Source organism: Ixodes scapularis, unplaced genomic scaffold (genome assembly GCF_016920785.2).
Source record: "Ixodes scapularis isolate PalLabHiFi unplaced genomic scaffold, ASM1692078v2 PGA_scaffold1__304_contigs__length_218370807, whole genome shotgun sequence".
Taxonomy (NCBI): domain Eukaryota; kingdom Metazoa; phylum Arthropoda; class Arachnida; order Ixodida; family Ixodidae; genus Ixodes; species Ixodes scapularis.
The window spans coordinates 159,080,668-159,092,711 of record NW_024609846.1 but is presented as its reverse complement, the minus strand read 5'-3'; the positions used below and the strand labels follow the sequence as shown (position 1 = coordinate 159,092,711).

At 55.6% G+C, this 12,044-nt stretch overlaps 1 protein-coding gene across 1 annotated transcript; it reads right to left on the bottom strand.

Annotated features, from left to right (window-relative positions):
* Positions 1-1,760: 1,760 nt before the first annotated feature.
* On the bottom strand, positions 1,761-4,345 carry LOC120845186. The gene is made up of 3 exons (XM_040216993.1): positions 4,167-4,345; positions 2,881-3,632; positions 1,761-2,737 (listed from the first exon to the last, which is right to left on the bottom strand). Exons 1-3 carry the CDS (start codon positions 4,343-4,345, stop codon positions 1,761-1,763), a joined length of 1,908 nt encoding a protein of 635 aa, XP_040072927.1.
* Positions 4,346-12,044: the final 7,699 nt, after the last annotated feature.

The following is a 12,044-nucleotide window of genomic DNA, read 5'->3' as shown; positions in this document are numbered from 1 at the left end:
CTGCCGTCAGCACGCGCTCAGCAGTCGCGCACACAGCTATGGCCGCCAGTGAATACTCCCTATAGACCGAGCGCATAAAGTGTTCGGCGCATGCGTGATGCCGACATAACTTTAGTTCGCAGGAGGCAGGCAGCGGTGCACAAGATGGTTCGTGCCGTCTCATGCTCCACACACGCAGAGCTCCAGCGAGGTCGTCGCAGGTGCAGAAAGACTAAAGGTCTGTTCACACGATGCATTTTTTAGGCGCGCAACAGTTTCGCGACACTCAAGTTTCGCGAAATGTGCTCGTTCACACGTACCGCTTCATGTGCAACAACGATGACGTTTAGACTCGCGAAAATAGTGTGGGTGTTGACCATAAAGTGGCGCTTCAGTTGAAAGCCAACATCATCATCATCACCATTAGCCATTCAGCGTCGTGTTCTCCATTTCCCGCCACATTCTAAAAACCGCCAGCATCGCCGGCAGCTCCGCCGCCGCTGGTTCGAACATTCCTCCGTCCCCGCACCGTCCCGTTTTCGGCACGGCGCCCACGGCGCTTTCGCCGGGACGGGGCGAGACGCCGGCTGTGTGAATGAGGCCTAATTGTCTTCGTCCATCGCTGGATTTTTTGCCGATATGCTACTCACTTTTCCTTCAGTGGTGCTTGACGTGCTTGCGGAAGCGCCGGCAGTATCTATCGTTCGTGGTTTCGGTTTTTTTGTTTTTTTTCGGATTTGGCTCGGCTACAACACGGGCAGTGAAGTGGTCTTCTCAAAAAGCTGCTGCAGAACCCAGGGACCCTGGGTTCGAGCCCCACCCCTGCCCGTTTCGATCTGGATGAGCATCGTACCGGCGTGCGGTCGTGTATCACTACTGCGTGATGCACGTTAAAGACCCCAGGCTAGCGGCTGCACCGCACTGGCTAAATTTCTCATCTACAGCTGGGAGACTCGTCGCCCCTGTGAGGTAGACCAAGTTCTAGGCTGTAGAAACACACACACAACCCAATTTTTTCTCAAAAAGCTCGCTCCCCCCTCAAAGGCCACGTGAGAGCGTTTCTGAGCGGCCATTGGCGGCGCCCTCAGAGTGATTGACAGGACTCGGCAACGTTTCAGCAAAAGCTCGCTCCAAAAGCGAGGTGTGCGCGCAACTTTTTTAAAGGGATACTTCAACAATATTTGAAATATTCCCGTCGTGTTTAAAAATAGGTTGAATATGATCCACAATATCCGTTAATGACAATCGCACGTTTGTATTTTGAGCCTGGTGGCTGTATTTTTCGTTATTAACGGCCCACTCTGGCAAGCTCTCGGAGAAGGCCCAGCGGAGACCACGTGACATCCAACGCAATCGTGACGTAGGTCGTCTCAAGACGAGCAAAGCTACGGCGAGGCTGACGTCGAGAGAATGGCCTAGTCGTTCCAGCCACCATAGCTGCTGCTTTTGTACGAATTTTGAGTGACGGGTTAATCTTCTGTAATCTTGTGGGGGGACAATAGCGACTTCTGCGACACACAAAAGGCATTCCCGGGTTGTTGTTGTTGAATCGATGTTTATTAGGAAATCGACGTTGTTGTTAGTTACGCTCTGGGCGCACTTGTCACTGTCGATGGGAAAGGGAATTAAGGGAAAAAAGAGATAGAGGAGGAGAGAGGGGGAAGGAAGAAGAGGATTTCTTCAGAGTGTTGACTCGCGACTCCAGGAACTCCCGAAAACCTCTGGATGTAAGATCTCCAAGAGCCCCAGGAGCCGCAAGCAACCCAGATCTCTTGGAAGTCCTAGAGGATCTCGAGGAGTTCCGCGCTCCTCAGGAAGCTGACTACACTCTTGAGTGCCTTGTCCGTAGTAGCTCGTGAGGCTCTTGGACGCAGGAGTTCTTCCAAGTTGGTACTAGGTAGCCCTAGGCGGGAAAAAGCATCACGGAGGTTGGTGCGCTCCTCTTCGTGATCACTACAGTGCAGGAGGAGATGTTCGGCGTCGGCCGTTTCCTCGCAAGTCTGGCATATGGGGTCAACATTGAGTCTGAAGCGACTTATCCACGCCGGGGTGAAGGCGCTTCCGGTCCGTAATCTGTGTATTACTGCGGCAGTTTGGCGGTCGAAGCCGCGCGGTACCCGAGCTGGGAAGGCACCCGCCACCACAGCAGGGTCCGGGTGCTGTAGGGCGATGGCTCTTCTCACAAGGAGTTTGGCGTCTGAGAAGCGGGGAACGGTTGAAGGCGGGCACTCGGGGTCCTTGTGAGCCCGCACCGCTAGAAAATCGACGACTTCATTGCCTCTAATGCCACAGTGGCTCGGGAGCCATTGGAAGGCAATGTCGTTGCCTTCTTGCTGAAGCTCGACTGCATCCTGCGCGATTGAACGGGCCAGGGGCGTTGCCCGTTCGAGCCTAGATAGCAGCTCGAGGGCTGATCTTGAGTCGCTCAGGATGACCCAGCGTAAGGCCTGTGTGCAGCCTGTCAGAATACCCCAGAGTGCGAGCCGTATGGCTGCTAGCTCTGCCGTGGTGGAGGATGCCTGGTGATCCAGGCGGTCACTGGTACCCACAACTGCTGCCTCGAAGAAAGCCGCTGCTGTTGCTGTGCCTCCGGTGGGGTCCACTGATCCGTCGGTGTACACTCGGGTCCACCCATCGTACTGGGTAACTAAGTGATCTTCCGTGAGCTGCCTTGCTACGACCACTGCTACGTTCTTCTTGGACCGCAGTTCAGGGATATGAAGGCTGATCCGCAGGGGGTGGGGATCTTTGTGCAGCTCTGGGAGTGGAGCGAGTGGTCCTGGTGTGCCAGCTATGTCACCAAGAATGCAGAGGTGCGCTCCTAGTCTTGATTCAGCCCGCTCGGCGATCCTCATTAGGAGCGTGATGGTCGAGTCCAGTTCCTCATTCGAGTCAGATGACCCTGCGCCCGTTCTTGCATGATGTTCTCTACAGAGTTAATCCTGGATTCTGTGAGCTTATTTTGAGACGAGGCTGTGCGGGGAACTCCGAGGCAAATCCTGAGTGCCACGCGTTGAGCTTGTTCAAGGTTTTTGAGCTGGTTGACACTGAGTGTGGCGAAAGGTAGGGCGTACAATGGGCGGGCCAGGATGAGCCCCCTATACAGTTGCAGCATCATGCGAGATGAGGTTCCCCAAGTAGTTCCGCCGAGTATCCGGAGGATGTTTGTATGGGTTCGCATCTTTTGAAGCACTTCCCTCATTGCTGGGCCCCAGGATAGCCTCGAGTCCAACGTGCCGCCAAGATATGTGGCCGTTTTCGCCAGTTTCACTGGAGTGTCCCCAATGCGTAGTGTGGGCATGAACTTGCTTGGCCTCTTTGGAGAGTAGCACAGCGCAATCGTTTTTTCGGCTGATATTGCCAAGCCCAGTTGGTGGAGACGATACACTGCATTTGTCAGGGCTCGCTGGAGAGCGCATACCATACGTTGCCTTCTGTAGCTGGGGGCAGTGGACCAGAGTGCCACGTCGTCTGCATAGACGGCCATGCTGATAGGGTACGCCGGCTCTTCTCCAACCCTTGCCGCCGCTGGGAGTGACGCGATGGCCAGAGCAAAGAGTAGCGGGCTAACAACGCTCCCTTGGGGAACTCCTCGGATGATTTTCCGGGGGTTGCTCACCGCGTTGCCAGCCTTTACACACATAGTGCGTTCACTAAGAAACGCACAAATGTATTTCAGTGGACGTCCGTTCACCCCGAAACGGCGTAGAGCTGAAATGACGGCCTTGTGGGGGAGGGCATCAAAGGCTTTGCGGACGTCCAGAAAGACGGCCACCGCAGACCAACCCTGCGCTTTTGCCTCTTCCAGTGAGCTGACGATATATCCCATTGCATCTGCTGTGCTCCGATGGTGCCGGAATCCCGAAAAACAGTCCGGTAAAGCCCTTGCCCCTTCCAGGTGGTAAACAAGACGGCGTAGCACCATACGCTCCATCACTTTCCCGAGGCATGATGTCAAGGAGATAGGCCTGTATGAGCCTAGCTGGTCTTGGGGCTTGCCGGGCTTCAGCAGTGGTATCGTTTTTGCTACCCTCCAGGCGTCTGGCAGCTCAGCTGTCCTCCAGACTTCGTTGATGAGAGCTAGCATCGCTGGGAGTGCCGACTCGTTGACGTTTCTCAGGGCCTGGTAGGTGACTCCATCCGGTCCTGGTGACGCGCGGTGTCTGGGAAGGGAATCAAGGACGTACTGCAGCTCGTGCAGAGTGAAGTCGGTGTCCGGTTGTTGCATCAGAGGTGCCGTGGGATGACGGAACTTGTCCCAATTCTCGGGGGGCGGTCCCACTGTCGGTACCAGCGGAACTTTAGTGAAAGTATCCGCGAGGAGTTCTACCATGTCTGTTGGTCGGAGGTTCATGGCCACGGCCATTCCAAGGACTGGGTTTCGGGGAATCGGGCGGCACGCCAGTGTTCTCGACATCCTCCAAGCCCGGCTTCCTCCGGATGGCCTGTCTAGAGTACTACACATGAGACGCCATTGTCGGCGCGCCAGTTTCTTTCCGTGTTTCCTGAATCTGGCATCCAGTCGCCTATAGGCCAGGATATCCTCCGGTTTTCCGGTGACCCATGACTTTCGTTGGGCTCGCCGTCTTCTCGCTCGGAGTTTAAGCCATTCGAGGTCAGGGTTAGGACGTGTTAATGGCACGCTGACTTCACGGGTGGCTTCTTTGAGGACGCGCGACAGTGTTTCTGAATTGAAGAGAAATCCCCCCTCTAGTGCTTCTCCAAGCAGTGTCCTGTAGTGGTCCCAGTCGACTACCTGGCAAGTCCTAAGGGGGACTTTCGGCGGTCTTCCAATGACAATTGGAAGGTGATCACTCCCCCAGCTGTCCGCCTGAGGGGTTGCACTGAGCCTCAGGAACCAAGTTGTGAAGGTGAGATCAATCACGCTTCCCGTCCCTCCAGGGCGGATAAATGTCTGGCTCCCACTTGTGATGTTCCTCAGGTCAAGTGCTTCGACCATTGCCTGTAGCTCCCGTCCCCGTGGGGAGTCTTGCTTGTCTCCCCAAGACTGCGAGTGCGCACTGAAGTCTCCGGCTACTATAAGGTCTCCCTTGGCTCGGACTCGAATGTCCGCAAGTACATGGGTGTCCCAGGGTGCGTTAGGGGCCACGTATGCCGAGACGATGGTGAGTGGACGTCTTCTCCATTCCACCGTCACCGCCACAAACTCCGCACTCTCAGTGCATAAATCATTGAGGTCCACCTCACTTTGTGGCAACTCTCGACGCACTAATAGTGCTGCCCGCGGAAACCCTCTTGCCACATGTGGTTTGCTGGCGCACACTACATGATCCGCAATGCGCATGTCGCCGGCTGACATTCTTGGTTCTTGAAGAGCTACTGCATTGTAGGCGTTGTCCAATAGGTGTTTGCGGAGCTCAGGGAGTCGCGTTCTCAATCCGTTACAGTTCCATTGAAAAACTGAGCAGGAGAGCGGTTGAAGATGCTTGGTGGTCCTCCTATTAATGTCTCCCATCGTGGATGAGTTGGTGTGAGCAGGCGAATGGTGGAAAATTGCTGTCCTGCAGCATTGAGATCTGTGATTCATACTGGTGTATGAGGTGTTTGTGCCTTAAATTATCTGAGGAGAGCGTTTTACGAAGCGTATACCATATAAATTCGTAGAGGGCTTGTGATGAACAGGGTTCGTTCCACTCCGTTGTAACAAACTCAGTTTCAACATGATCTGGCTCATCTGTTCGATGCCATTTAGCTTTCGAGTTACAGTGAAGAAAATATCTGTACTGACAAGTAAGGCTTTCTTAGAAACGCTCTAGCATAGCATTGCAATAATGGGTTCTAATGTGAGGACGGCTTTGATCACTTGATGAAGTGTTGATGTCTGTGACGTTGTGGCCAATATCTTGTGAAGAGCAGTGAACATAAGTGGGATTATGGATTTAAACAGAGTCAGTCTTTGTTCCACTTTCTTGGTTGGGTCCGGTTATCTGCACGTTGGAGGTCTTATGTGAAGTGATGTTTTTGATGTGTGGTTTGTCCCAAAACGAAGGTTTCCTAAAAACTGGCACTGTAGTTGTTGCGGTACATTTAGCGGTGACCAGATTTGCAGGCGTGCTCTCTACGTCTTCGAGAGGGGGGAAGTCTTGAGCAGTCAGAGGCAGAGTATTGTTGGCGGAGGCGCTAGTTTCTTGTATGTTGTTTGAATCCGTTGTTTTGTTTGCCTGTCTTTTTGCATGAACAGCACTTTTTGCCTCACGAAATGTGGGGTTGTGCTCTAACTTGTACCTCGCTACTTCTGCCTCCCTTGCCCTCACTGGGCACTCAGGTGCGTTGGAGGCGTGATTTCCGTGACAGTTGACGCAGCAGGGGTTGGCTTCGCACTTGTATTTGTGGCCTTGTCCACACCGAGAACATAACTGGGTTTCTTCTGCGCAGGCAGCTGCGATGTGGCCGAATTTGTGACACCTGTAGCACTGCAAGGGGCGTGCTCGGTAGGGAATTACTTCCGTTCTTACAAGACCGACATTGACATGTTGAGGAGCTACTTTTGTTGCGAACGACACTCGCACAACGGGTGATGTCTTTCCAAGGCGCTTCACTTCCGTTATGCAGGCGGTTGACTGTAGTCGCGTTTTTATGTCGGTCTCTGTGCAGTCAGGGTCGATGTCTCGAAGGACGCCACAGCAATTTGTGCGGTCACTAGGTAGAAAAGCACGCACCGGCAGTGCGCATAGCTTGGTTAGCTTCAGGAGTTCGGCTTTGAGGGCAGGCTTTTTAACGTCAACCGCAACGATATTACGAGCTTTGTTGATACGAACTACACTCACCATGTCTGGTGCGACGTTGTTCAGGTACTCACTCAGTTTAAATTTGCTGAGCGATGCAACCTTGCTGGTGTCAGTTGACATGTACAGTACGGTGAATCCGACTTGTAGATTGGTTTTCTCTTTAGAATGCGATGCTGAGCTCTGGCTTGTCTTTCGTCTTTTCTTGCCATGAACAACCTCGTAGTCACCGTCGTCGGAGTGCAACTCGTCGTTAGTAGACACGATTGTCGATGAGGAACTGCTCATTGTTTCAGCGGTACAGTGTATGGACCAACCAGAAAAAACAAATCTGCAATGTTTCGCACAAGACACAGTATGCCCCATGCGAGACCGGGGTCGTTTACCATATTCCCCTATCATGTGGAAAATGTTATATTGCCGCGCCCAGGGCTCAGAAAGCAACGCTCGGTCACGGACCTCCAGAAAGTTCTCGTTTATTCATGTACCGCATGTAACTTCTATCATTTGTTCCTGCTTTTGTTTTCTAGAAAGTGCGTGTTCACTCTCGCCCGATCACGCGACGCTCGAGCCGCTTTCGCCGAATCTTCGAGATAGCGACGCACTCTAGATAAGAGGCCGCCCGCGACCTTGTCGAGTCAGTCTCGCCCCAGCGCTCGATTCTGCTGACACGCCGACTTCGACGCCCGCGACGTTCTGCTTTCTTCTGTTTCCTTCTTTATTTTTGGCACAAGTTCGCCACATGAAACGTTTATTTGTTTCTGTTTATTTCTTGTTTATTGGTCACGACTCACCACCCGTGACATTCTGGTGGAGGTGCGGGGTACCGCATGTTCGTGCAGCGCAGCCCTCCGAGTTCCCGCAGTACAAGTCCAAACCCCAGCTCCGGAGGACCCGACGAAGACCAGATCGAGACCCGGTCAAGTCGCCGCATCCGAGGTCTACCCCCGGAACACGGACTTCTGCCACCCACGACCAAGCCGAAGACGACGATGGCCAACCAGGCGCAGACCCCGGCCGCTTCTGCCGTTGTGTACCTGCCGATCGCACCCAGGACTCCAACGCCTTTCCACGGAGACGTCCACGAGGACGTTGAAGACTGTCTGCAACACTACGAACGTGTAGCCCGCCACAACGGATAGACGACTGAACAATACCTTCACAATCTCTACTTCGCGCTTGAAGGAACTGCGAGGCATTGGTTTGAAAACCACGAAGCGTCCTTCACTACGTGGGAGTCCTGCGCCGCGGAGTTGAAGCGAACGTTCCTCAACCACCACCGTCGGCAGCGAGCGGAGGACCTTCTCCAAACAAGGGTGCAGGGCCCCAACGAAAGCGTGACCAGCTTCGTAGAGGATGTCATGCGCCTATGTGCCCGAGCCGATCCGGAGGCAGCCGATGAGAAGAAGCTCCGCGTCCTCATGCGTGGCGTGAAGGCTGAAATTTTTGGGGGCCTTGTCCGCCATCCCCCGACAACCGTCGACGGTTTTGTGGCTGAAGCCACTAACATCGAGCGAGCGCTGTCGGCCCGAGCAAGCCATTACCATCGACTCGCCGGCGTGCCTGCTCCTCGAACCGCCGCATCTTGCCGACTAGACCTGAACGCCACCGGTGTCGACGGCCTTCGGGAAATCGTCCGCGACATCGTCAGGGAGGAGCTCCGCAAGCTGCTGCCTGCTGCCAACCAGCCGGCTGAGCTGTCGATCGCCGAAGTGGTGCGCGAAGAAGTCCAGCGGGCAATTCAACCGGAGGCTCCTGCCTGCGTAGCACCACCCGAAGAGCCCGCCCTGGCCTACGCCGCAGTGGCCCGACGGCCACCGCCTCCTCGCCGCACCTATGTCACGCCGCCCCGACGTCAGTCTCCTGCGCCGCAGCACGACCGACGCCACGACGACCAGGTCCAGTACACCTGCCCTGAGCCTCGCGCACCCCGCAAGACCGACCTGTGGCGAACGCCCGACCGACGCCCTCTGTGCTTCCATTGCGGGGAAGCGGACCACACCTACCGCCATGCCCATACCGACGACTCGGGCTACGCGGGTTCCACCCGAACGACCCGCGCCCCCATCATGGTGAACGCCCTATCGAGATCGACGAGTACCTGCGACGACCTCAGTCCCCCGAGCCTGGGTCCCGCCGAGAGTTCCGGTCGCCGTCACCGCGACGTCCAGCTTCACCGATGCACCGACCGCGACGTGAAAGCCTGTCCCCCCTCGCTCCTCGCCGGGGAAACTAGGCGCGGCAACCCCTGGAGGTGGAGTTGCCGAAGACGACCGACGCCAAGATCCTCCACGAACGTCGGGGGGCCCCCACTCGAACGCCACCAGAGACCAAAACGACGCCGCTGCAGTGGTGTCCAATACCCTAAACGTCGTCATCGACGGCCACGACGCATCCGCACTCGTGGACACCGGAGCAGACTACTCAGTCTTGAGTGGGAGGCTCTCCCGCCGCCTTCGAAAAGTCATGACGCCGTGGGATGGACCACAAATAAGAACCGCCGGAGGACACCTCATTACACCAGTCGGGAGATGCACCGCTCGCGTCGAGATTCACGGCGAAACATGCCCTGTGAAGTTCGTCGTTCTGCAAGACTGTTCGAGGGACGTCATTCTCGGAATGGACTTCCTGTGTGAATACGGCGCCATCATCGACCTTGCGGAGAACAAGCTGACGCTTCGGAAGCCTGCCCCATCGGTGGAAAATACCAAATCGACGTTAGCTGCAGTGCGAGTCCTCGCCAGCCACGTAAACCTGCCGCCGCTGTCGAGTGTCTTTGTGCCCGTCGGGACCGAAGGAGCCACCTGCGGTGTAGCACTGCTGGAAGGAAGCGTCCAACTTCTCCTCGGACGAGGGATTGGCATTGCAAGAGCCGTAACCGAGCTCCAGGACGGGCGTACAGTAGCCCTTGTCACCAATTTCCGGCAAGAGTCGCAGCACCTTACAAAGGGTACAACTGTGGGCTACGTCGAGGAAATTGAAGACTCAGCCGCGATCGCCGTGATCTCAGAAGACGCCTCTCCGACGCAGAACAAGACAATCACGTCTTCAGAGCTCGACATCGACCCATCCCTCCCAGCCCCACAGCGACGACAACTTCGTGACCTTCTCGCCGAATTCAGTGAGTGCTTCTCCACGTCGTCGAAAGTGCGCCAAACAACGGATGCGAAACATCAGATAATTACTGATGACGACGCACTCCCTGTGCATCGGCCGCCGTACAGGGTCTCCGTGAAAGAAAGGGAAGCCATCCAGCAGCAGGTACAAGAAATGCTTGACGACGACATTATCCAGCCCTCAAGCAGTCCGTGGGCTTCACCGGTAGTCCTGGTGAAAAAGAAAGACGGGACTCTTCGGTTCTGCGTGGACTATCGCCGACTGAACGCCGTAACAAAAAAGGACGTCTACCCACTGCCACGCATCGACGACACCCTGGACCGACTACGCCACGCCCGATACTTTTCGTCGATGGACTTGAAGAGCGGGTACTGGCAGATTGAGGTCGACGAACGAGATCGTGAGAAGACGGCCTTCGTCACGCCGGGCGGACTGTATGAGTTTAAAGTAATGCCATTCGGGCTGTGCACAGCGCCGGCAACCTTCCAGCGCGTTATGGACACCGTCCTTGCCGGCTTGAAATGGCAAAGCTGTCTCGTCTACCTCGACGATGTTGTGGTCTTCGCAAGCGAATTCGACGAGCACCTGAGACGACTGCGAGCCGTTCTACAGGCCTTCAAAGCTGCTGGGCTGACCCTCAAGCCTTCCAAGTGTCGGTTCGCCTATGGTGAGCTCAAATTCTTGGGCCACGTCGTGAGTGCTCAGGGTGTAAGCCCTGATCCCGCCAAGACGTCCACTGTCGCCGAGTTCCCGAAGCCATCGGACAAGAAGACCGTTCGAAGATTCCTTGGGCTGTGCGCCTATTACAGACGTTTCGTTCGTGATTTTGCGCAAATTTCTGCACCGCTGACGCATCTGACGAAAGACGACGTGCAGTTCCAGTGGGGAGAGGAGCAAGAGCAAGCGTTCGACGAACTCAAGCGAAGGCTCCAGTCGCCCCCTATCCTCGGACATTTTGACCAGTCGGCGGAGACTGAAATCCACACGGACGCCAGCAATACCGGTCTCGGTGCGGTACTCGTTCAGCGACAAGAAGGGGCAGAGAGAGTAATCGCTTACGCAAGCCGGGCGCTGTCTAAGGCAGAACAAAATTATTCAACGACCGACAAAGAATGTCTTGCTGTCGTCTGGGCGATAACCAAGTTCCGCCCGTACTTGTACGGGATCCCGTTTCGCGTGGTCACAGACCACCACGCCCTCTGCTGGCTCGCAAACCTCAAGGATCCGTCCGGACGACTCGCCCGCTGGAGCCTTCGACTGCAGGAATTCGACGTAACCATTGTGCATAAGTCCGGCCGCAAGCATAATGACGCTGACTGTTTGTCTAGGGCTCCAGTCGAACTTCCAATCTCCGGCGCGGACGACGATGACGACGCCCGTTTTCTAGGCGCAGTTGACGCTACCGACATGAGGGCACTGCAACGCGACGACGCGGAACTTAGCTCCGTGATCGACAGCCTCGAAGGTCGAGGAGGCTCTGTCCCACGGGTCTTTTCTCGGGACCTACCGAGCTTTGTCCTGCGGCGAGGCGTGCTCTTCAGAAAGAATTTCGGAACCAGCGAAACCCCCTGGCTACTGGTTGTCCCCGCCAGCCTCCGAGAAGAAATTTTTCAAGCGTGCCACGACGACCCAACGGCCGGACATCTCGGCTACAGCAGGACCCTTGCCCGGATTCGTGACAAGTACTACTGGCCAAAGCTTCCGAAGACCGTCCATCTCTACACACGATCGTGCCATGAGTGCCAGCGACGCAAGAAACCACCGTCAAAGCCAGCAGGTCTCCTTCAGCCGATTACCCCGCCAACCAAGCCCTTCCAGCAAATTGGAATGGATTTGCTGGGTCCTTTTCCACCGTCGACGATGGGGAACCGCTGGATAATCGTCGCCACCGATTATCTTACTCGCTACGCCGAGACGAAAGCCCTTCCTTCGGGGACTGCTGTCGAAGTCGCCAAGTTCTTCATCGAGTCCATCGTCCTCCGCCATGGCGCCCCCGAAGTACTGATCACAGACCGAGGGTCATCGTTTATGGCACAGTTGACCCAAGAGATCCTGCGTCTAAGCCACACGGAACACCGTCGAACAACGGCATACCATCCGCAGACCAACGGGTTGACGGAGCGGCTCAACAAAACAATCGCCGACATGGTCTCTATGTACGTCGACGTGGAGCACAAGACCTGGGACGAAGTGCTGTCCTAC

What these genes read in the sequence shown, in the direction of transcription:
- LOC120845186 (XM_040216993.1), bottom strand. Translation starts at nt 4,345, where the DNA reads ATGGCCGTGGCCATGAACCTCCGACCAACAGACATGGTAGAACTCCTC. An exon ending in TTCACTCTGCACGAGCTGCA is followed by an intron (nt 3,633 to 4,166) that starts GTACGTCCTTGA and finishes TGCGTTTCTTAG; the next exon opens with TGAACGCACTATGTGTGTAA. An exon ending in CATGCAAGAACGGGCGCAGG is followed by an intron (nt 2,738 to 2,880) that starts GTCATCTGACTC and finishes CTCCACTCCCAG; the next exon opens with AGCTGCACAAAGATCCCCAC.